This window comes from Zootoca vivipara, chromosome Z1 (genome assembly GCF_965207765.1).
Source record: "Zootoca vivipara chromosome Z1, rZooViv2.hap1.1, whole genome shotgun sequence".
NCBI classification, from domain to species: domain Eukaryota; kingdom Metazoa; phylum Chordata; class Lepidosauria; order Squamata; family Lacertidae; genus Zootoca; species Zootoca vivipara.
The window spans coordinates 62,474,710-62,499,212 of NC_142583.1; the positions used below are offsets into that span (position 1 = coordinate 62,474,710).

A 24,503-nucleotide genomic window follows, 5' to 3' on the forward strand; every position below is an offset into this window, starting at 1 on the left:
GGGATCGACCTGAGTTTAGCCTTTCCACGCCTTTCCCCTTTCTAGGCAAGCACAAGTTTTGGGTTGGAGAAACAGCATATCAGCAAAATCATACTGTTGCATCAATATTTTTTGCGTTCGTACACCTGAAGGAGCTGCTGCTCCCTTCCCTAGTTCCATACTTGAAAATTAGGATCCTGGCTTCAACAACTTAAGCACGCATGGAAATACTGCATAAATTGCCCTCTTCTACAGCCAGTGTACCATGACAAGGCCTTCAGATTTAAGTTTTAGCCTATTCTCCGATTGTCTTGAAATACATACTGGAAGCTGTAGAGTCAGTTGATTACAGTGTTTAAAATCTCTGGGCGATCTTGAGTGTGCCGCTGATATTTTCTGCAAGGCCTCAGAAGAGTTTCCTACGGTTTGTACACAAAGTGGCACTTTTATTCAGGACCACTTAATTTAGACTGTACCTACCACCCTTGGAGGGCACAGCAAAGATAAGGCTAGTGATCAAATGGCAAAATGTTAATTGCTCCCTGCAGTGTATTTTGGAAAGTTGTTTTTCGTGGGCAAAAGATTTGGGGCATAATATTGAATATGATGCGTGGTTGAAATTATGGAATCAAACTTTAAGATTTACAGCATGTACTGCCTTGAAAGAAAATGTATATAAGATGATGTACAGATGGTATTTAACTCCAGTTAAATTAGCTAAAATGTATAGAATGAGTGACAAAAGTTGCTGGAAATGTAAAGAGAAAGATGGTGAATTTTATCATATGTGGTGGACATGCGAAAAAGTTAAAAGATTTTGGGAAAGTTTATATAACGAATTGAAAAAGATGTTTAGATATACTTTTCCAAAAAAACCAGAAGCATTTTTGTTAGGAATAATGGTAGGAGAGATTAGAAAAGAAGATCAAACACTGTTTATGTATGCAACAACCGCGGCTAGGACTTTGTTAGCCCAAAAATGGAAATTACAGGAATTACCTACAATTGTGGAGTGGCAGACAAAAATGATGGACTATGCTGAACTTGCTAGATTGACATGCAAGATTCGTGACCAGGGGGAGACAAGGTTTCAAAAAGACTGGAGTAAATATGTGGAAGGGAGGGGGGGAAGTCATAGCTCGGCGGAGCAAGGTAAAAGATGTGAATATAAGATTTTGTATAAAAGATTGGTTTTGTTAATTTGTTGAATTTGGAAAATTGGAATAAAATGTATTTTTTTTTAAAAAAAAGGAAAGTTGTTTTTCGGTATGAGTTTGTACATCTTTTACGATACTGTAATCAAATTTTGCACAGTGGTTCCCGGGTCAAGCAGCAGGTTTTCATCTGTGTTTGGATACAGTAGGATACCATTTTGAATCAAGATGGTGGGCTGAACCTTTCAAAGCTGCAGTTTTTTGGATATCAGGTTGCTAGTAATATCACAGATAAACACACATTTCAGTGTAAGTTGTTGAATGGCAGACTGTAATGTATGTTAATACAAAAATTAGGAGTTTGTTAGTTTTGGATTAATTACCATGGGACAAGAAGAGTGTAATCGTGTGTATGTGGCATTGATGTTGTATTTGTAGTTGGTAGCAAGAGGGTTTGCATGCAGACTTGTATATTCTTAGGAGAGATCTGCTTCTTAACCATGGTGGCTTATCAGTGATCTTCAACGGTAAATTGGGATCCATTACTGAGTTGCAAGCCTGAGCTAGGTTGGGTCACATCAGCATAGCTGCCAAGTTTTCCCTTTTCTCACGAGGAAGCCTATTCAGCATAAGGGAATTTCCCTTTAAAAAAAGGGAGAACTTGGCAGCTATGCACATCAGCAGCGTTACCGCTATACAAATTGATGATTAAAAATTAACAAATGGGTTCCCAAATGCATGTTTGGATTAAAGTGAGGTCCCAAGTCTGCAAAGTTTGATGTCTACAGATTTCAAGAGATACCAGTTAGGATACAGTAACCTTGGGTCCCTTTTGCTTATTAATCTCTCGTAATGAGAGGCAGCACTTCCTTTGTTGCTGTGTTAGTATCAAAGGTTACAGTGCAAAGTAATAGCTTTCTGTGTAGCTGGACACCGTGGAAGGTTGTGAACTCTGTATCTCTAGGACTAGCAGGAGACAGGGCTGCAGTGATACTTTGAAAGTTCAGTAATGGAAATATCTGTCCAGTACTGCACAGTATTATTTTTCTGAATTCTTTGGAGGACTTGCAATTTGTCCAGCACTAAGCGGACAAAGGTAATATTTTATTTATTTAGTGTCTTTATACCCCATCCTTCCTCCAAGGAGCTCAAGGTAGTGGGCATGGTTCTCGCCTTCCCCACTTTATCCTAACAACAAGCCTGTGAGGTAGGTTAGGCTGGTCACCCAGTGAGCTTCATGATTGAATGAGGATTTGAGCCTTGGCCTGTCATAATCTAACACCCAAATAAAGGCACCATGCTGGCTGTCCATGCCCAAGTTGAAGAGGAAGTAGGCATGTGCAGAATTAGGAACAGTCACTATTCAAGAAAAGTGAATATTGAAGATGCTATGGTTGCTTCCAAATGATATTTCTTCATTGGTTCCAGATCAGCTTCCATTTTCACTGTTTAGACTAGGGCTGCAGCTCACACCTAGATTCCTATTGCATGATTTGTATAAAATTCTTCATTTCAGGAAGTGTGACTTTAAAAGCTGTACGGTACTTGACATGAAGAAGTGGTGTGGTTAGCTGTTGCAGGATTGGTACCAGAGAACACATACAGTACAATATACACATAACAACATATTGTATTGCCTCAACTTTTCTTAGCATAATAGCACACAGGATTTTGATAGATTCCGCACAACGTGTAAGATGTTGAAACCAGAAGCTGGACAAATGAGCTAGAACAATGTCAAAACCACAGATATATAAGTACAGGAAGGTAGCCGTGTTGGTCTGAGTCGAAACAAAATAAAAAAATTCCTTCAGTAGCACCTTAAAGACCAACTAAGTTTTTATTTTGGTATGAGCTTTCGTGTGCATGCACACTTTGTCAGATACAGATATATAAGACAGTGCTACAATTCTATGATCTCAACTACATTGCTTGACTTTAGCTTGCTCTTGCAACAGTTCACTTGTCCCTTTGTGCAAGAAGGATAAACTCATACAGTAGAAATGGAAATGGAATTAACTATGGACTGAGACAGAGGTTTTTAAACTGACTCGATGGAGATGTCAGTCGCCAACTTTGTGCCCAGGGAATATCTAACACTGAGCGAGAGATTAGCCTGTGTTGTTTTTAAAAAACAATCACAGAGAACAGCATTGGTATTGAAAATGCACCAGTAGTGAAAAGCAAGGGAAAATCAAAAGTTTGTTCACCAGGTACCAAGAAGACCACAACATGGGCACTAGATGAGCCTCTGTGGTTACAGCATTCCACAGTTGGGGTACAGTCACTTCAGTTTCCTTGCTATGGAAAAAGGCTGTTGCTGAGACTACATTCACACAAGACATAGTTTTTAAAAAATATTAATCCTTTCCTTCAATGCTGTGCTCCTATAAGAATGACAGGGTTTCTGGTTAGGAGACAGCAAAAAGGGAGTAGAGAGACTCAACATTGATGATATCAGTTTGAGCAGTTGGCAAATAATCCTCGAAAGTACTTTCTGAGAGATGCTTATCTGAAAGTTTTGCGGTACTTTCTGTTTTACACTTTCTTCTTTCTTCTTGTTTCTAGTTCTAATTAAAGCTTTGTGGCATGATCACACAGTTCCAGTTTAAGGTTTTAGTTAAAGCGTTTTAAGAGGAAGCTGTGGTTGGAACAAAATTCTGGGCAGTTGGCCATCAGAGTGATGGCCACGTTGTCCTTTTCGCTGGCACTTAGGTGGAAATCTGGAGGTAGAATTTTGGAAAACGGTATTCCAGAACTTGCTTGCAGTTTCTTCTAATAAATGAATGCATGCCAGCATTCTATAGAATCATAGCGTTGAAAGGGACAGTGAGGGTCATCTTAATCCAACCCCCTTCAGTGCAGAAATCTCAACTAAAGCATCCATCTCTGGTGGCTACCCAACCTCTTTAAAAATGTCCAGCAAAGGGAGAGTCCACAACCTCCCAAGGGAGTCCGTTCCTCTATCAAACAGGTCTTAACTGTCAGGAAGTTCTTCCTGAAGTTTAGTCAAAATCCCCTTTCTTTCACAGGTGTCTCCCCACTTATACAGGGGTTACGTGCACAGAACAGGTTACAATAACAAAAAACTTTGCTGTTGCATTGTGTCACCTGGCATGGCCACTGGAAGGAATGTGCAAGCTTTGCTTAACCACAGTTTAGCATTCTATCTGAACCTTAAACTGTGGTTAATATGAACTATGGTTTGTTAAAAGAAGCTAGCTTCATAAACCATGGTTTCTACTCAACTTGTTTCAAAGAAGCCATAACCAACCACAATTTGTTTGGCAGCTTGCTGCTAATCAAAAATGAACAGGAAAACGTCACTGTCAGTTTCATATACAGTGGTACCTCTACTTACGAATAACTCTACTTACGAATGTTTCTACTTACAAACGGAGCTCCGCCCGCCATCTTGGATGTGGTTTAGATAGGATTTTTTCTACTTACGAATTTTTAGATAGGGTTGCTTCGACTTATTTTTTCTCCCAATGCATTCCTATGGGATTCGACTTACAATTTTTTTTGACTTACGAATGTGCGTTCGGAACGCATTAAATTCGTAAGTAGAGGTACCACTGTATAGAGCTTCAGAGCCACATGCCCTGTTGGTATTGAGCCATGCAAGAACTCCTGGTTTTGAATGAAGCTGTTTGTGAGGAGGACAGCGAAGAAATATCATTCATACCAGAGTGCCATGTGAGGATTAGGTGTGTTTGTTTTGTTTGTTTGTTTGTTTGTGAGCTGCATTATAGCTCTCAGCTTAGACAGTTTTCTGAGTCTTTGCTTACTCCAAACCCAACCTGACTTTGGGCCAGAGCAGTTGGAACAGAATATGAACTCCCTGGGAAGAGCATTCCACAAGCGAGGAGCTACCACTGTGGTCTACTGATTTAAACTCTGTTAGGATTTCTTTTCTTAATATTGGTGAATATTCTGAAGACTACTTTGACACAAAAATTGGACTTTATTCTTACAATCAGAAGGATTTAAATATCGCCCCCTCCTACGAACAGTTTTGGGTTAAGAGCAGTGTGTGTCAAGCCTTCATTTTTGTCCAGTTTCTCACCTCATGTAGTGATTCTGTCCATGTATTGCACTCTCTCAGCAGGATGAAGCTAAAAGAGATAGACCGTACTGCCATGCAGGCATGGAGTCCATCTCACCATCACCCCATCTACTTGGCTACTGGTGAGTTATTATTTCATTGCAATGTGAAAATATCATGTGTTGGATCCAGAGGTCCCATGAGCAGAACTCTCCTCTGCAAGTGATAGGACCCCTGCCCTTCATGGATGGGGGGCACTCTAGAGCCAGCCTTTCAGCTTCAGTTGAAGCTCCCAGTTGAGGAAAATCTCAGTCACCTGGTCATTTAAAAAATCTGATACTAGCATGCTTAGATTTGAAATATTAATTCAGACATCTGCAGACATGGCAATTTAGTTCTTATGCCATCCATTTAGGGATTTTGAGTGCTTTTTGAGCCCTGATTAAAATATTGCTCTTCTGAATGCTGAAAGATGGTGAGAATAGCATGTAGGGAAAAAAATAAAAATCACAGTCCAAAGAAGAAAAAGTTTACCAGTAAATCAAAGCCCTTACCTGTATTTGTTTGGGGCTTTTGTTCTGGCTTTTTCAAGTTGTTGTAGTTGTTACTTATTAGACTTGTTAGTTGTTGGTTACCCAAAGGTCTCCAAATGACTTACAACACTTAACTTGAACTTGCACTAAATGTGAAATTAAGATTTGCTTTGCTGGATGAGACCAGCATCCATCTGTGTTCATTTTCTCAACAGCAGCTGGTATCTCTGTGTATTCATAAGCTCGTCATGAAGGCAACAGCCTTATTTCTAGTTTAGCCCTAGCAGCTGGTATTTAAAGGTACATTGCACTGTACATTTCAAACCCAATTATCTTTCATAGCTGTTGAATCAGACTCCTAGATATGTAAACCTGTTTAGTTCATTGAACTGTGTTCTATGTGGCTCAAAGCCCGTTAAGTGTGCACAGGATTGCAGAATTAATAGAGTCAGTGGGTTTGTGCAGGGCTTCAGCACCACACTATACTGTGGTGCACTAAAATACTTTCTTTTCCTTCACAATTCCTAACGTTATTAAGGGCAAGAGAAATTCCGCAACTGGTATATAAAAAGGGAAGTTTTGTAATGTCACAAACAGCAAAAATAATCCTCATAATCTGATGAGGATGTGTTTGTGTGTTTTAAAAATAGGTTTTTTAAAAACAGTATTCAGTTTTATCTCTTCCCTTAAGTGTGCAAGGTTGCTTTGGGCTTCCCAAGTGTTATGTTTACCGTACATCAGTAGTAAGGCATTTCACATGTCTCTGCAGGTACATCTGCTCAGCAGTTAGATGCAAGCTTCAGTACCAGTGCTTCCCTGGAAATATTTGAACTTGACCTGACTGACCCATCGCTGGATATGAAGTCCTGTGCCACTTTCTCATCCACTCATAGGTATGTGCAGACTTCAAAAACTGTCTATCTGCTTATGTAAATGAAAAGCTCAGGATGTAAGAATTAGCAATCAAAGGGGCATAGCTTTCAAGATCTGGAGGTTTTCTCTCCTGATAGTTTATGCCATGATAAACCAGCTCTCGCCAAACTGGTGCCCTCTAAATGTTTTGGACTGCAGTTCCCATCAGTCTTGCTTATCCAAGTTTGTTAGTGGCTTACATCCAGCCTCAAGGCCCTATGCCCACTGGCTTCATTGTCATGCCACTGTGCATTTGGGCATAACTCAGCAATGGCTGACCCTCCATGCTGCAGCAGAGAGAGAAAGCCCTACACAGAGCTGGGCCTTACTGTCCTTGCTGTGTCTCCTGTACTTGCTGTTCCCTGGAAGTGAGAGGGAGAGAGAAGATGTTAGCAAAAGCAACATGCTTAGGCATATTAACAGTTAGGTTAGGAGTAGCTTGACTGTACTGCTCTGGCTGGCTCCACCCTCCCTCTCAGCTCCCTGGCCCCCTAAGCAACAGGGATCATAATTTTTGGATTCAAACCCCCTTTGGTTGTAGTGCTGCAAGACCTGGAAGGCCAATTTCCTTCTCCCTGGGCTGTAGATCATATGTTCCTATGATGTGCCAAGGCTCTTGGCCCCACAGAAAAGCCCTGAATTCCTTCCTTGCTGCTATTGCATTTCCTTCACCTAGAACTACAATTGTCCTGAGTGTACATTCAGCTAATGGGAATAATTCTACCTGACCCCTTGAGTGGCACTTGTGCTGAACTAATAATGGCTGCTTCTCAGGTGGTGTCCATAGATGCAAAAGACCATGCTCCTCCTCCTGAGGAGTCAAAAAACTTTGTGTTGATTTTGAACAGAGTCCATGAATCTTTCATGGCCAATTTAATGTCAAACAGCAAAAACACTGCTTCTCTCAGCTGCTTGTTTTGTGGTTGGAGGTTTGGTTACTTAAGACCGTTGTATTGAATTACTTTGTCTTTGGCCTGATCCAGCAGGCTTCTTCTCACGTTCTTACATCGTTTTGCAGGTATCACAAACTGATCTGGGGTCCTGACAGAATGGCATCTGATGGGGATCTTTCAGGGGTACTCATTGCTGGCGGCGAAAACGGAAACATCATCTTGTATGACCCAGCTAAAATATTGGCAGGTGAAGATGAAGTTGTGATTGCGCAGAAAGACAAGCACACAGGGCCTGTTAGAGCTCTGGATGTCAACCTCTTCCAGGTTAGATCTTTCTTTCTGCACATTAATCATAGTGCCTAATATAGCAGCACTTGAGATGATATTCAGTCCTTATTGCTGCATGCACCTGAGTTTGTGTTCTCTGTTTTATAGACAAACCTAGTTGCCTCTGGTGCAAATGAGTCTGAGATCTACATATGGGACTTGAACAATTTTGCAACGCCTATGACTCCAGGAGCCAAGACTCAGGTACAAGACACATATTTTGCCCAGCTCTTAAAACCATTTGATTGGTTGGCGAGAGAATGAGGCGATTGTCATCTTACAGACTGTTTATGATTCGGGGTGGGGAGCCTGTGGTCCCCCAGGCATACTCAACTCAAACTCCCATCAACACCTGCTAGTAGGGCCAATGGTCAGGTGATGGAGGTTGGGTGTCCAGTTACACTTGGAGATTTACAGGTTCTCCTCCCCTACTTATGATACTTTTGGTGGAAGGGAGCATCTTAGAATCCTTTAAAGCTTTTTGAGAAACCTGTAATTGTGTGATGATACATCCTTCTGAAAAGTGCTTGGACATTGTAGAGATGAACTGATTAACCGTGAAACTTAGGGTAGCTGGCTGCTTTATTGAGTAAATGATAGGCTAAAATTATTACTGATTGATGTGTGTGTAAACTAGAGTTGAGCCTCAGGTACAACTCATTTAAAGTGAGAACTAAGGATAATAGGTTTTATTATCTAAACTAATGTTTCCCAGCCTTGGATCTCCAGCTGTTTTGGGGCTACAGTTACCATCATCCCTGACCACTGGTCTTGCCAGCTAGGGATGATGGGAGTTGTAGTCCAAAAACAGCTGGAGACCCAAGGTTGGGGAACAGTTTTATTGTCATTGTCAATAGAGGCCTGCCAAGTTTCTGAAGAGCTTAACAATAAGAAAGGTCTACCAGACATTGCATATTTTAGTGACGTAGAATGAGAAACTGATTATGGGTTCTGTTTCCAACAGCCTCCTGAAGACATAAGCTGCATTGCTTGGAACAGACAAGTCCAGCATATCTTGGCTTCTGCAAGCCCTAGTGGCCGTGCTACAGTGTGGGATCTCAGGAAGAATGAACCTATCATCAAAGTCAGCGACCACAGTAACCGGGTAACTATTCAGCCAGTTTGTTGTTGACACGCCAGTCAAGTATTTATTAAGGCTGGTTGAAAATTCCCTTCTGAGGTGTGGGCATCTGCCTTCCTTCCCCATATTTGTAGAGGAAGTGTAGGGAGCCTTGGGGCCAGAGGCTACATGTGCCCCCAAGCCTCTCTACCTGGCCCTTGGGGGTTTCTCCAAGCCACAGCTACTGTCCCGCCCCAGGCCCTGCTTCTTCTGAGTTTTTTTTTTTGCTTTGATTGAATTTGTCCTGGAACTCCTACAGTGCCTCTTGCTTGTCTGAATGGAGGATAGAGTGTATCAAAACTAGCTTAGTGCCCTGTTAAATTTCAGATTCCTTGCCCCCACCCACTTCTGCCTCTGGACCCTCCCACCACTGGCATGTCTTTCCCCCTTCCGCCTTCCTAGGTTGCTCAGAAAATAATGAGCTGCAAAAAGATTCCTCACACCTGACATAGAGTAACAACATGTAAATGCTTTTATCGTTGTATGTTCCCCTTGGGAGGAGTAACCCTGAAGGTCAGCACAAAAAGATTGAAAACGATAAAAGTTAATGAAGCGCTCTACTTGTTGTGTGCAGTGCACAATATTTCTGCTCCCCCACCTTTTGAACAGGGAAAAATACTGTAAATTGGGCCTGTTCACATGTGGCAGGGGGTGTGAATTGTCTGAGTTTTGTTACATGCATGGAGAGGGGGTTTGCATGCCTGTTCTCTCCATCTTTGGCCTGTTCAGGTTGTTAGCTGGCCCATTCATAAATACAGTATGGATTAGTCGAAGGTCCTGCTTGCAGGTCTCCAAAGGGATCTGGTTGGCCCCAGTGAGAACAGGATGCTGACTAGATGGGCCATTGGCTGTACTTGCAAAATCAGGGTAAGGGAAGTAGGACCCACTGTAGGGCTGTGCAAAGGAGGTCTTGGATAGAAGGCAGCGGTCTGGTTTCTTTTAGGCCTGCTTGTTGTTGCTATTCACTGGTGTACAATTTCAGATGCACTGCTCAGGGCTGGCCTGGCATCCTGATGTCGCTACACAAATGGTTCTGGCTTCGGAAGACGACAGGCTGCCTGTCATCCAGGTGTGGGACCTCCGATTTGCATCTTCTCCGCTTCGTGTTCTAGAAAGCCATGCAAGGTATATGCATATTTTTGGTTTCTTGCAGATCTGACTGGCTAGCTGGTTGGCTAACAACATCCTCCTTTACTGCTAGCAGCAGTTCGCTATGTGGATTAATACTACAGACATTTCTGAGTTTGTTTTTAACTTTTACAAAGGCTTCATTGGTTGCCTCTTTTTCCACAGGGGCATTTTGACAATAGCTTGGAGTATGGCGGATCCCGAACTGTTGCTGAGCTGTGGAAAGGATGCTAAAATTCTTTGCTCCAACCCAAACACAGGAGAGGTACTGATTGAACACTTACTTGCAAGCTTTTGAAATGGAAATACACTTCTTGTTTGGGTATTGCAAAAAGAGCACACTAACTTTGCACTCGGAGCAGCAGAACGAGGCAGGATTAGCTTTTGTCTCCAAACTAACTTTCTGGATATGGCTGGGTGATCCTTCTTAAGCCATTTAGGTGTCCGCCATTGTTATTGTAATATGTTTGGTTTTGGATACAGGTGTTGTATGAGCTTCCGACAAGTTCCCAATGGTGCTTTGACGTCCAGTGGTGCCCCAGGAACCCCGCTCTTCTCTCTGCTGCTTCTTTCGATGGGAGGATCAGCGTTTACTCGATCATGGGGGGAAGCACTGACAGCTTGCGACAGAAGCAAGCAGACAAGGTATTTAAAACAAACACTGCATATCAAAGTTACAGGTAGGTAGCCGTGTTGGTCTGAGTCGAAAAACAAAATAAAAAAATTCCTTCAGTAGCACCTTAAAGACCAACTAAGTTTTTATTTTGGTATGAGCTTTCGTGTGCATGCACACTTCATCATATTGATGGAAAACAGATGGTTGCAGTGCATAATGAAATAGTTTTTTTAAATTGCTTTGACTGTTACTGTTGGAGTGTCTACACAGGCAAAGACTGTTATCCTGAGAGGAGGAGTCCCATTTGTAGGGTTAGAGAGAGAGAGAGAAAAAAAATTGTTTGGTGGCACCTTGGAGCTAACTTTTTAGAAGGTTTTTCTTATAAATAGGTGGGGTGGTGTTTCACTGTTTTGATACGATGCTGTGCATCCTGCTTGCCAAAGAGAACAATCATGTTCTTTTTTGTATAGACAGTTGAGATATTGACTCTGCAGCTTAGATGGGCTTCTAATCCACCCCTTGAATATACAGTCATACCTTGGGTTACGGGCACTTCAGGTTGTGCATTTTCGGGTTGCGCACCGCGCCGAACCTGGAAGTCCCAGAACGGGTTACTTCCAGGTTTTGGTGCTCGCGCATGCGCAGAAGCACTAAATTGCGCAGAAGCGCCGAATTGCGACCCACGCATGCGCAGATGCGGCGCTGCGGGTTGCAAATGTGCCTCCCGCATGGATCACGTTCGCAGCCCGAGCGTCCACTGTACAAACAAATTAAACTCCAAAAAGCAAACCCAAGAATTGATAACTGGTTGGGTAAACAGGAGTGGTGATAATGCGCGTGAGTTTTAGACCCATCTGTCTTTCTCTTTCTCCTTTTTGAAAGCTCTCGTCCTCCTTTGGTAATCTCGATCCATTTGGAACAGGGCAGACACTTCCTCCCTTGCAGCTCCCACAGCAGACCACTCCACAGAGCAGAATCCTGCCCTTGAAGAAGCCACCCAAGTGGATTCGCCGACCTGTCGGTGCATCTTTTTCAGTAAGTGGAATCTTAATTGCACCCTAATGGGGTGGGCTGTTTAACCCTTCTGCTTGTTCAGGTTCTGTTACTTTTTGTGGGGTTCCTCCTTCTATAACATTATATGGGTGCAATGCTTCAGCTGTACTCTATCTGTAAGTTGGCTTGGGTCATTTTCAAGAAAAGCATCTGGCAGAGTGATTTGTTTGCATTGGCTGAATGCATAGAGAGTTTCTTGGATTGGGTGGCAGTGCCCCCCCGCTAGCCAGCTGCCACTCCAGCCAGCACAGAGCTCCCCCTTCCACCTGCCAAATGCACAGGCAGGCAGGCACAGGTGCTCCTGGCAGGTTCCTAGGGGCAGCTGCCAGCAAAGGGTCCTGAATCATGACTTTCTGGGGCAGGGCTGAGCCAGTCTGGAATCCAGTAGCTGTGCCAGGCTGGCACACCAGTCTGTCTGCTTCACGCTACAGATGCAGCGATGGTCTGAGCAGGTTGAGGTAGAGGGTTGGATTGCTCCCTAAGAGGTTTAAGGAATAATAATGCTTCGCGGGGGCACGGATCTCGGGGCTGTAAGCTTCTACCCTACAGCTTTATTCTAGTGTTTCCGCTACAGTTGTATGATGTTCTGTTGGTTGTACAATCTTGCCCCTTAAAATATGAAGTGATACGTTTGTGTGCTGCTCATCTACTTTTGGATAACTCATAGACTGTTGTCACCAGGCAGCATCGTTCTTTCGCCGGACCCACAGCTTTGTGTTCTGGGATTTTCATTACTGTGAGGCTTTGTGGTTTACGTATTTATCTAGGAGCTGATCTTTGTCTTCTTTGTGGGATACAACAATGAAGCTTTCTTCTTTTCTGTTAGCCAGTTCCTGTTGCCCTCTCCAGCTTTATAATTCCAGTTAGAACAAGTGCTTTGTCTGTAGTTCAGTTCCAGGTGTCCTCTGCAAAGAGATCTTTGGTAGCCTTCCTGCGAAGGATCTTTGCTTAGGACCACAGACAGCTGCAGTCTGCCAACATATAGAGGGCTGGGCTATATAGATCATTGACCTGACTTGATACCTGGCAGGTATTGACATCCACGATCAGACGTGAGAAACCTGTATCACTTCAGAGGTGGTTGGACTCCAGCTCCCATCAGTCCCAGCCAGCACTGTCATGTTGACTGGGGCTGATGGGAGGTTGTAGACCACAGGTTGGGAAAGGCTGCTGTCTGCTGCCCTCCTTGTATGCACACTTTCTTGTAAATCCTTTGGGGAGAATCCAAGGAAGTTTTCCACTTGCACAATGGAAGTTCCCCTCCCTCTTGTCTCTCTGCACGCCCATTAAATAGGGAAAAGTATGCTCCAGGGCAGGGTTTCCCAAATGTGGGCCTCCAGCTGTTTTTGGACTACAACTCCCACCACCCCTAGCTAGCAGGGCCAGTGGCCGGGGATGATGGGAATTGTAGCCCAGAAGCAGCTGGAGACCCACGCTTGGGAAACCCTGCTCTAGAGGTTTGTGGGGGAAACCTATAACAGGTTTAAGGTGCAGATGGGAGAGGGAGGGGAAGTTCTGCTGCCCAAGTGGAAATCCTTTCACAATTGGGATGGTTTTGTTGGGTGCAACTTACTGTTTACATTGTGGAGCACACAGCTCAAGCAAAGTTGCAGGTCATTAAGCTGTTGTGGAGAAGTTGGCTGTTGCTGTCCATTTTTGTTATAGTAAAAGGTTACTAAAGCAGCTAGCAAGAATCTCTGTGCTCTGAGTTGCCTGTTGTATGAATGTGTTGTTCTGCTCCTTTGTGAAGTTCTAGGCCTTTTAAAATTGAGGATATGCGGTATATCACGTTCCCCTTGTGATGAAGTAATCACACAACCAGCACTCAGTATAATGTGTCGGTGGTGTTAAGCCATTTTCAAAATACTGCCGTGAAATTAGATCTTGATAGGGACAAACAATTATAGGTAGAGCGTCTGCTTTCATCTGTCTCTTGGTTCAGAAAAAGGTCACACCTTCTATAACTGATGAGGTGTTGTTAATGCTTTTATTATTAGTTTTACATCTATTAAGAGAATGGGGTAAATATATCGATTAACTAAGCCCCAAAATACTTTCTCATGGTGGAGAGTGTGTGTGTGTGTGTCTGTGTGTGTTAAGCTATGTACTCAAAATTGTGACCTTGCTCCAATGGACAGTCCCCTGCTTTCCGTCCCCTAGTTAAGAGACCAGGAGCCCCTTACAGGTGTGTGCACTTTTTCCCATGCAAACTCTGCCTGTTTCAGCAAAAACTAAAGGGTGGGGAACCTCAGGCCCAAGGCTTCTCTGCCTGCCCCTCCAAATTCTTCCCAGGACACACCTTTCACCAATCCTGCTTTCCATCCTCCTTGAGTGTTTTTGCCAACTAGAATGTGTCCTTGAATTTTGGTCATGCTTCTTGTCTGGATTGAGGATAAGGAGAGGTATATGTAGAAACCAAGTAGTAGTTTCTTGGTTTAGTATATGTAGAAACCAAGTAAAACTTATACCTGTTGCTCTGCCTACTTTTACCTTTGGCTCAGTCTACCACAGGGCATGTGGCCCCTGGATTCTTTCCCTTGAGCCAAAAGTGGCTCCCCGTCCCTGGCACAGCATCTTCACAAGTCTACACTAGTTTGCAACTCACCCACCCCTATCAAACATCTGCTTTAAAGCAAACCTCAGATCTTCAGAATGTTCTTTCTTTTGAGCATGCATATTAAAAATAAGCATGGATCTTGATGGTAATGGATTTGAAACTCTTGCCTAAACCGTATCTGCACTGCCCTTGAATTCCAGTTTGGGGGAAAGCTAGTTACCTTTGAGAACAGCAAGCCCCAGCAGCAAGGACCAGAGCATCCTCAGCATCACTACCACGTCTATGTCAGCCAAGTTGTCACCGAGAAGGAATTCTTGAGCCGCTCCGATCAGCTGCAGGAGGCTGTGCAGGCGGAAGCATTTGTCAACTATTGCCAGAGGAAAATCGATGCTGCCAAGAATGACTTTGAGAAGAACGTGTGGTCTTTCTTAAAGGTAATCTTAGATTTTTTGACTGTGCATTAGCAGCTCCCAGTCACCTTGAAAACCAGTGTTTCGCTAGTAATGGCCACAAACTTGGATGCCTTTAAAAGAGGACTAGACAAATTTGTGCACGATAAGGCTATCAGTGGCTGCAAGCCAAAATGGCTATGTTCCACCTCTACTATCGCAGGCAGTATGCCTCTTAATGCCAGTTTCTGGGGATCTCAAGTCAAGGGAGTGCTCTTGCGCTCAAGTCCTGCTTCTGGGTTTCTGGTTGGCCACTGTGAGAACAGGATGCTAGACTAGATGCTGGCCTTTGGCCTGATCCGGCAGGGCTGTTCTTCTGCCATGTTCTTGCTTGGCAACATGAGAGATGATGGGAGGTGTAGTCCACCCACATCTGGAAGGCACAGTGTTGACTTTTTAGCATGGACTGCCGTTAAAACACATGATTCTTTGTACCGCTCTGCTTAATGTTCCATTGCAGTCCTTCCTCCTCGCAGAGAAACAAAGGGCTTCGGGGTTTCCTTAGCATCTTGCTGCAAATTCATCAGGTTTGCTTTGCAACTGTTAATTGTACAGAATGGGAGGTGCAGGATGGTAGACATTGTGGGAAGGGGAATAAAAATGAAATCTCTGTTTTCTACAATGCTTCCTTTTTCCTAACATTTTTTTTCTAAAAAGGTGCATTTCGAAGAGGATTCACGTAGCAAATGCTTGGAACTCCTGGGCTTCAAGAAAGATGACCTACGGAAAAAGGTTAATGCTAATAATAATAATAATAATAATAATAATTGTACACCACCCCAGGCACATTTTTTTAAATGAAGCTGTTGTCATGGTCCGTCATCAATAATTCAGTGTATAGAACTGAATGGCTGGCACCTCATGGGCTTTTAATAGAATTTGTTTATTGTGTTGATATTTATGTGTTGTAAACAGCCTTGGGGGTTTTAATGTAGGTATTGTTTTTTTAAAAAAATAAATAGAAATGAACTAAAAGGTTTTCATTATACAGAGGTGGTTTGGTCTCGAATGTACCTTAATACCCTGCTCATTCATATCATTTGCTTTCTCTTGACAAGTAAAGCCCAGATTGACACACTAAATAGAAATAGCCTTTAAAAATATGTGTGCCAATCTTTTAAACAGCTTTTTTAAATACAAGATTGGCATGTGATAGAATAGGTCCTTCAATAAGCAGAGGAAAGTGTTGCAGAAAAAAAGAGCTGGCAGTTGGGAACATTGAAGGTTTCAGGGGTTCCCTCCCAAGATAATCTATAATTATTTTTCCTTCCCTTCAGGTTTCTTTAGCTCTCCATAAAGAGAGTCTTCATGGTAGAGAACCAGATGAGGTAAGGAAACAAATGCAAGGGTTTTATTATGCAAATGGGATGGAGTTTGGAACTTAGCTCACTTTTTCTGCAACATCATTTCTTTGGCAGCCTAGTATCTGCTCAAAAATGCATGAAAAAGCCAAGCTTGCCATCACGTTAACCTGAATTTTACAAGTTGCACTTTGGGCAGTAAAGGTTCACATTAATTGCAGAATAAAACTTCAGCCTTTTTAAAAAAAGACTGTGCAAAAGTTATTTGCTATTTTCATTACTCTAATTAACCCAGTTCACAGGAGATAAATCCACCTTGAGCCAAGTCTTTATGGTTTGCCTCCCTTCCTCCTTCTCCCCATTAATGATCTTTACAATTCTGATGTGGCCTCTGCGGCAGCATTTTATGTTTTTGTTGGGTGTCTTGACAGTGTAATAATACACCTTGCTAACCTTCCCCACTTTCTTTGGAAAGAGTTATTGCACGTAGTCCCCACAGAGCCAGTGCTTCCCCCCCCCCTGAGTTCTTAATCTATAATGTTTAAAAGGTTGCTGGAAATCTTTGAAAAATGAAGGCCATAGATCTCTCCGATATCCTGGCTTGAGAGGAACAGGAACTGCAGTACTGCTGCAGTTTTGTGCTACTGAAGAAAGGGGGATAGCTAAGCTTTGTAAATTCAGGAACTACTTTCTCCAGCAGGGTTAGAAGCAGGCAGTAGATCAGAGTATAATCAAGGAAATCACTTTAGACTTGGGCAAGCCACGTAGTGCCTAATATAACCAGCTTTCCCAGCATTTGTAAACAGCCTCAAACCCTTGAAAATCTTTATCTAAATGTTTCATTGCTGCAGCACCTCCACATGACCCAAACATAGGCTGAATAGGGAGCTGTGTGTTCTTTCACTAAGAGCTTTGCTTACTAATGACTTCCTGGTGTTTCTTTTCCTTATGCCTTGAGTCCATTTGCTCCTCAATCTTAATCCCAGTCCTCTGTTTTCCTGCATTGCTTTCCTCCTCCTCTCTTTCCCTTCTCTAGTCCACTCTCTCCCCTTCCAGTTCAATGTTCTAATTTGCCTCCCTTTTAAAGCATCTGTAGCACCTCATTTCTGCAGCCGTACGTTATTTATTCATTTCTCTGTGTCTCTCTTGTGCCTAAAGGCACCCGGAGCAGCTCATTAGAAAGTTATTTTGAAAACTAAATGTAGCTAAAACGCAGCAAGATAAATAAGTGAAAGTGAGCCATAAAGGCTTGTAAAATCGTAATAGGAGGAAGCACTCACAAACCAATACAGGCGAAGAAAATCAGTTGCAGAAAGCCCGTGGAAATGAGATGGTCTTTACAGGCCATCAACACCAAGAGGGAGCAGCAGGGAAGTTTTGGACCTGCCAAGGGGCCACCACTGAGAAGGCCCTGCATTGCGTACCGCCGAACTTCAGATGGTAAGGGATGTGGAGCAGGGCCTCTGCTGACGATCTTAACAGTCAGGCGGAATAATGTTGGGTTAATGAAACACACGTCCAGCCTGCATCAAGAAATAAGAATCAGCATCTAGGGGATCGTAGGCAGACCCACATAGTTTTGTTCTGATCACAGTTTTCATGACATTGACACTTTCAACATTGAGGGAAAGTGTCAGCACAGTTGATGTTTGCTGTGATGGCAGGCTTCCTCAAGCAAGCCTGCAAATATTTCTCTCTCCAGATAGCAAGGGAGAGTATCTTGCCAGCTACTAATACAGTGGTGCCTCACTAGACGAATTTAATTCGTTCCACGGGTCTATTCTTATAACGAAAAATTTGTCTAGCGAATCCCATAGGAATGCATTGAATATTTTTTTTTTTTAAAAAAATTGCCCATAGGAACGCATTAATTGAATTTCAATGCATTCCTATGGGAAACCACGATTTGCTAGACGAATTTTTCGTAAAACGAATTTGTCTAGCGAGGCAACCTCCGCTAGAAAAATCCTTTCTTTAAGCGAAAATTTTGTCTTACGGGGCGTTTGTTAAGCGAGGCACCACTGTAGTCATGTACCGTAGTTTCTGCTGAACTTGCTGGTTCATAGCACAGGGTTTCCCATAAGGAAATAACATACATTCTGCCACTAAGCTACCCTCCTTATCTTGAACGCAGTTGTCCTTTGGGGATATAGAGTCGCAAAGTATTTTTTTTATCCCTGACTGTTGCTTCTGTGAGGTTGCCTTCCACTCATTCCTTTGTCTGTGTGTGTGTCTGAGAATCAGTGTTGTCTAGTGGTTAGAGTGCTGGAACAGGGTCTGGGAGACCAGGATTCAGCCACAAAGCTCACTATGTGACCTTGGGCCAGTCACGGCTTGCAGCCCAGCCTCCATGCAGGGCTGTTGTGAAAAGAAAATGGAGAAGGGAAGAACCTTTTGCACTGCTTAGAGGTCCTTAGAGAAAAGGTGGGGTATAAATTAAGGTTAATTTAAGGACAGTTCCCAGATTTATAAATCAGTGTCCTGACAAAATCCATCTATTTAGTAGGAAGTTGAAAAATGTCCCTGGATTCGTTGAAAAAGATATGGTAACCTTAGTATAAATGAAGAAATAAATGTAATACAGTTGTATATTTTGACAAACATTCACAGGGCGTGAGGTGATTTGGAAAGGGAAGCGGAGAAAGAAGTCACCTTTTTGTCATTAATTGGAAGCATAGGTTTACTAACATTGGGAACTGTTTGGTGCTGGCTCTAACTGCTTTGGTGTCTTTCTCTCTGCCTAAAACCTTTGAAAACATCTTTCCCTCTTCTGTGGGGAAGACTTTAGAGGAATCTGACCAGCCAGTACAGAGCGATGGCGAAGAAGGTGTGGCTGCTCAGGATCAGCTCTTGGGAGAGGTATTCATTCTCTTCTGCACTAAACATGTGGGTGCTTGGTCACTGACTCCCAACTATTCTGTTTGTTCTGCAAAGTGCATATCATGTACACTCATAGACAGAAGACTGAGTGGGGCAGGGATGGGGAATCTCAGGCCCTGTACGGCTGAATGTGACCTTCTAGACCTGGTTGGAACTCCCTCTAGGCTATACCTCTTCCCCAGTCACACCCTCCTTGAGTGTTTTTGCCATGCTGGAATGTGTCCCTGAACTCTGAGAACACCTCTTGCTTGCATTAGAGTGGAGGAGAGATGTCTTTGTGTAGAAACCAGTATACATGTGTAAAATTTGCATTAATTGCCCTGCCCACTTTTGCCTCTCGCCATGCCCAGCACTTAATCTGCATACTCTTGCCTCTGCCCCCCAGGAAGGGTTGGTGCCATAGGCTGAAAAGGGTCCACCATGTCTGTAGAAGGATGTGAGTGCAAAGCTGTGCATTTCCTGCACTAAAAAGAAAGAAAGAGTCAAAATGTGCAGCTTGAGTAAATGCAACCATTAACCCAGGTTATATGTTTTTCCTGTGAATGCTAGGCACTGGTTCTTCCCCCTGTTGCACAGTACAGCTTCTTAGCTTTCTTTTGATGGGCGTTGAGAACTGACATGCACCAGGGGGCAGTAATGCCTGGAAACCTTTTTATAGGACATTCCCTTCTTAACTCCCCATTGCTATTGGGGAGGATGGAGGTGCCTGGGGAAGAAGCATAAATTTCCCCAAGCTGCTCAGTCTCGGGAAGGAGGCCAGTGGCTTTGGATATACAAACCACATACATAATACATGGGCTTTCCCTACAGAGTAGAAGAGCAATAGATTTGGGTTTCACTTTGTCTGCCATTAGCATAACCAGGAATGCATAGGCTACATTAAATACACTGAAAGATTTTACTCAGATTAGCTTCATCCCCTCTACAAGGATGCTACCCGCCCCGCCCCCCCCCCCCAAGCCAAATGCAGACTTCCTTTCCATTTTGCCCTCTGGGCTTTGGAGTGTTCTGATGCACGTTATAACGCTGGAATATACAAATTGTATTACTAAGTTGTACATGCTGTGCTTCAAGAGTCACCTTTCGAAGTCACCGGGCATTTTGCCAATTGCAATAGAAATGGACAGCTCGATAGATTTCTCAACCACAGTGGTTTGTTATTTGGGCATTTCATCTGAATGACATAGCGCCCAATCCTGTGTCTGTTGACTTGCAAGTAAGACCTGTTGAGTTCAGCGGATCTTACTCCCAATAAAGGGTCCCTAGGGCTGCAGTCCTAAATACGGACAGTTTTGTCACCAGGCTGGGATTCTTCCCCCCAACCATCAGGTTGCGGCAGGATAAAATAAATTCCGCTGACACGACACTTTGTGATATATGTGCAGCCATAATAATGCTCTTCTTTAACAAGGTAGCAGCCTTTTAGGAAAATGACGGTATGAAAGCATATCAGTTTATCTTGTTTTCTCAGTTATGTGCGTTCACATCTGGATTAATGTAAATACATTATCAAATCCACCCTAAAATCACATTCATTTCTGCCTATTAGAGTAGAAAAGATGAGACTGCCACTCCGCCACCTGCAGATGAAACATTTAACATTTCCGTCACTGGAGGTAAGGAAAAAAATGCCCACATTTTGTACAGAACATCCTGGTTTTTAAACCTGGCTAAACATGAACCTTTCTCAGTTCTTTGTTAGGCTGCTGTGATGATGATAAGTGAGTTTCTTTGTTTTCCTTGTTGCAGATATAGACGGCTTGATCACTCAGGCTTTGCTGACGGGGAACTTTGAAAGCGCCGTTGACCTCTGCCTCCATGACAATCGCATGGCTGATGCCATTATATTAGCTATAGCCGGTGGCCAGGAGCTGCTGTCGAGAACCCAGGAGAAGTACTTTGCAAAGACACGAGGCAAAATTACCAGGGTATGCAGGCTTTTGAGTTGGAAACGTGTGTAAAATATGGGCTCACAACCTCCTCCTTTATTTAGAAGACCAGGCAGGCTTCTGGAAGTATCAGATAATCCATGCATCAAGTAAACAGGTATAATAGATACATAGTAACGTGAGAGCAATGGGGGGGGGGAATCAGTAGTGAATTAGAAGCTGTTGCTTATATAACAGGGCTGATTGCAAGGGGACTGTTGGGTGGCAGGTCCCATCCGTGGCCATTCCCCTTAAATACAAATTAACATTGATTTCAGTATAACCAGAGCAGAGATATCAGCCAAAGCAGAGATGTGTGGGGATTTGTGTTCATATGTTCACAGGTTACTTTCCTGAGGTTAGCAGGAGTTGTGCTTTTCTAATGGCCCGATTTCTGCCATAGGCTTCTGCTGGTTTGTACTCGACATTCTCCGTTGCCAGCAGAGCTTCTTCGCCTCGTCCCTTCTTCGCCTCGTCCTTCATTTTCCTTGAGGCTGTCAGGCAACTGGAGCAGCAAATGAGGCAGGGCCTTAAAAAAGCCATGGAAAACATTCCATTTAGTTTTCCTACAACTTCTGTGTTAAAAAGGCTGTATAAGCACTTAACACTTGACTTGTGGCACCCTTGCTGATAAGATTGACTGCTGCTGGGTTAAAATATTCTTGTGGACGTTAGTGACCAGCAAGCTAATGGTACAGTCAGCCAAGAAAAATCCCCTGGTGCACACAGAAAGACAATTCCAGACTGTTCTGTGTTGGCCCAATTCTCGCTGTACGTTTTATTAAAACCGAGATCTGCACATGCACTGACAATGCTGACGTTCTGGCAAGAATGTGTGTTTGGGGGTGGGGTGCGCCCATGCTTCTGTTGTTTGTCCTATACTGTGGACATTTTTGAGAGGGCAACAGCAGTAGCCAAGAACTCTTGGCAGAAACTGTTTTGCTCCGTTTTTACTGGCCCAGGGCTTAAATCTCCATCCACCTCTGCAGCTGCAAAGGCATGTGGATCTGCCAGACCCAGAGGTGGGCTGTGCGTTTTAGAAATGGACCTTGGGGTCAGTCTTTCATGTAACTGTGCAAAGTGAGATTTCCCCAAACACTATCATGCAGACCTGCTTTTGTCCTTTTCAGATGGAGCCAAGCTCCCCTCCTAAACGAGCTTCTTTTTTCAATTGTTTACTTTCTATCAATCTGTCCCACTTGACAGCTGTTCACACCTCCTCGTGATTGAAGTCTCCCTTGTTTGTCCCTACAAACAAGGGAGTTATAGCCAGGTTTCTTTGGCTGTAACTCAGAAAATCAGTCCTCCGGGAGACGATGATAAGCAATTTAGGCACAGCTTTAGGCAATCAAGTTCCTGAATTAGATTACCAAGATCCTGAAACTTCTAGTGATAAGACAAATGGTGCAGTTAATTGTGGCAGTTTTTGTGCACCCCTTGGTTTCTGGAAGCAGATAGGTTGATGAATAAAACATTCGATGGTGCCGACTAGGCAGTTATCTGTAAGCCACAACAGTATACAGTACTACACTTCTGGAATTCTCCCTACTTCTTCTCATACTCCTGTTATTTCATAGATCGAGTTCTTCTTCTCGGTCCCTGCCCCCTCCAATGTTAGATGTGCCGTCTTCCAACCTGTCAAATGCCTCTGTTGTTGGGGTCTTGTTTAGGGTGTGTCTGGTGGCGCTTAAATGTCTACGCCAGGAGTCAGCAAACTTTCCACAGGGGGCCGGTGCACTGTCCCTCAGACCTTGTGGAAGGCCGGACTATATTTTTTTTGGGGGGGGAATTCCCCTCACTGACTCTCCCCTCCCTTCTGCACAGCACCGGACGAGCCCCGGTGGCTGCTTTCCTGTGCCTTACGAGTGGTAGGGGCTGGCGGCGGCGGAGAGACGATGAGTGTTGTGAAAGGGCTAGCTCCAGAGAGGGGCTGCTCTGCTTTAAATGGCGCTCAGCCAACTGTGGCTCCTGTGCCTTGCAAGCGGCAGGGGCTGGCGGTGGAGGGACAATGAGCAGCGCGAAAGGGCTGGCTCCAGAGAGGGGCTGTTTAAAATGGCACTCAGCCAACCGCAGCTCAACAAGGCCCAGGCCCCTTCCTCCTCTAGACAGGGCGGGGAGAAGCCAGGAGGAGGGAGGGAGGGAGGAGGCGCCGCCGCCGCGGTGTGTGTGAGGGAGGGGGAGGAATGGCACAGCCATTCCTCCCCCTTCATCAGAATCTCCACGCGGCGATTCCCGGACCGTCTGCGGGCCGGATCCAGAAGGTGATTGAGCCGGATCCGGCCCCCGGGGCCTTAGTTTGCTGACTCATGGTCTACGCTATAAAATCCTGGGGGCTTAAATGTTTGTGGATGCGGTGAAGCAACACAGGAGAAGGAAGTGCAGTGCACACGAACCAATGTCCTGTGCTCATTGCACCTTCACCGTGTCCAAAGCTGCTGGGAGCAGAAGGAAGAGATCGTGATGTTAAATTGTAAGTGAGGATGTAGTAAGGGAGAAGAGCTGTAGGGAGATTAAGATCCGTGGAAGGAAACACAGGCAGGAAATGGGGGAGAACATGTTTGTTTGTTTGTTTGTTTGTTTGTTTGTTGTTTGTTTGTTTGTTTCTCAAGCGCTGGATGCAGTGTTACAAACTGAGACAGGAAAGCTAGGAGCTAAATAGCACCTTAAACCTAGGTTATGGGCACAACAGCGGAATGCCTAAGCGCGCCTTTTTAATAGCAAGAATATAAAGCTGAAAATGAATGAATTTTAGCTAAAATCTTACATTCATTTTTTATTTGCATGGTCTAGTCCTCATCTGAAGACTGCAAAAAAGAGCAAAGCCATTCTCCCCCTGCCTGCCCCCCTAATATTCTTCAGAGGGTCTCTTCCCCAGTCGTCAGAGAGTAGCTGGAAGTGGGGAGGCAGGAAAAGGTCCTCCTTTCCTTCCACTCTGCAGTTTGAATCTGAAATCTTCAGCGCAGTACTGCACCCAGAGCTCAGAAACTACTCAAGCTAATGAAATTCCTTGTCGCAAAACGCACCTAGAACAATGGGAGTTTTGAATGCTGGTTAAATGTGATTATCAGGCAGGGGGTTGTAGATGAGTCATCTGACTAGTCTGTGACTTTCCTTACCTGATAATCTACTTTTCAGTGTGGAAGAAACATTCAGTCAAGCAAGCCTCCACCTGCATTCTGTGGTGGTTAGGGATGATGTAGTTATTGGGTAGGGAGGAATTTGGAGTGTATGGTCTTGCACCCCAAGTTGGAATAATCACATTTTATTGTTCCTATATGTGAATCAAACAAAAAACAATTCCCTGTAGGTAGGGGGAAACTAGCACAACTGAAGTGGCTGGACTAAGATCTTTCTCCCTTATGTGCTAGTTTTCTACTTGCAAGGCTTTTTTAAAAAATAGGAGAGACATTCCAAAAATGTGATTCCCACCCCCTGCAGTATGAAGTAATATTTTCTATTTTACCACCACATCCTGCTGCATGTGTAGATTAGGCAACTACAGATTTCACTTGTACAAAACCATGACACAAGATTACTGTAGTGTAGCAGTAACTAGTGAACAGTGTGCATGTCTTTAGGTCCTGTTTTTAAAGCAAGTTTTTGCAGAACCGCTTTACTCTCTTGG

At 43.8% G+C, this 24,503-nt stretch overlaps 1 protein-coding gene across 17 annotated transcripts in view; it reads left to right on the plus strand.

The window, feature by feature from the left end:
• SEC31A (SEC31 homolog A, COPII component) overlaps window positions 1-24,503 on the plus strand; it is a 50,008-nt gene that overhangs the window by 826 nt on the left and 24,679 nt on the right. For 10 of the 17 annotated variants that reach the window (XM_060278403.2, XM_060278405.2, XM_060278396.2 and 7 more), the window contains exons 2-16: window positions 5,242-5,324; window positions 6,484-6,607; window positions 7,645-7,843; window positions 7,955-8,050; window positions 8,811-8,951; window positions 9,949-10,091; window positions 10,260-10,359; window positions 10,578-10,739; window positions 11,593-11,745; window positions 14,521-14,754; window positions 15,427-15,501; window positions 16,047-16,097; window positions 18,852-18,929; window positions 20,500-20,566; window positions 20,700-20,878. In XM_060278403.2, the coding sequence (XP_060134386.2) occupies window positions 5,246-5,324; window positions 6,484-6,607; window positions 7,645-7,843; window positions 7,955-8,050; window positions 8,811-8,951; window positions 9,949-10,091; window positions 10,260-10,359; window positions 10,578-10,739; window positions 11,593-11,745; window positions 14,521-14,754; window positions 15,427-15,501; window positions 16,047-16,097; window positions 18,852-18,929; window positions 20,500-20,566; window positions 20,700-20,878 (1,881 nt within the window). In that variant the 5' untranslated portion in view covers window positions 5,242-5,245. The remainder of the gene's footprint in view (window positions 1-5,241; window positions 5,325-6,483; window positions 6,608-7,644; window positions 7,844-7,954; window positions 8,051-8,810; window positions 8,952-9,948; window positions 10,092-10,259; window positions 10,360-10,577; window positions 10,740-11,592; window positions 11,746-14,520; window positions 14,755-15,426; window positions 15,502-16,046; window positions 16,098-18,851; window positions 18,930-20,499; window positions 20,567-20,699; window positions 20,879-24,503) is intronic. The other 7 variants (XM_060278400.2, XM_088660595.1, XM_088660596.1 and 4 more) reach the window with 2 other exon arrangements.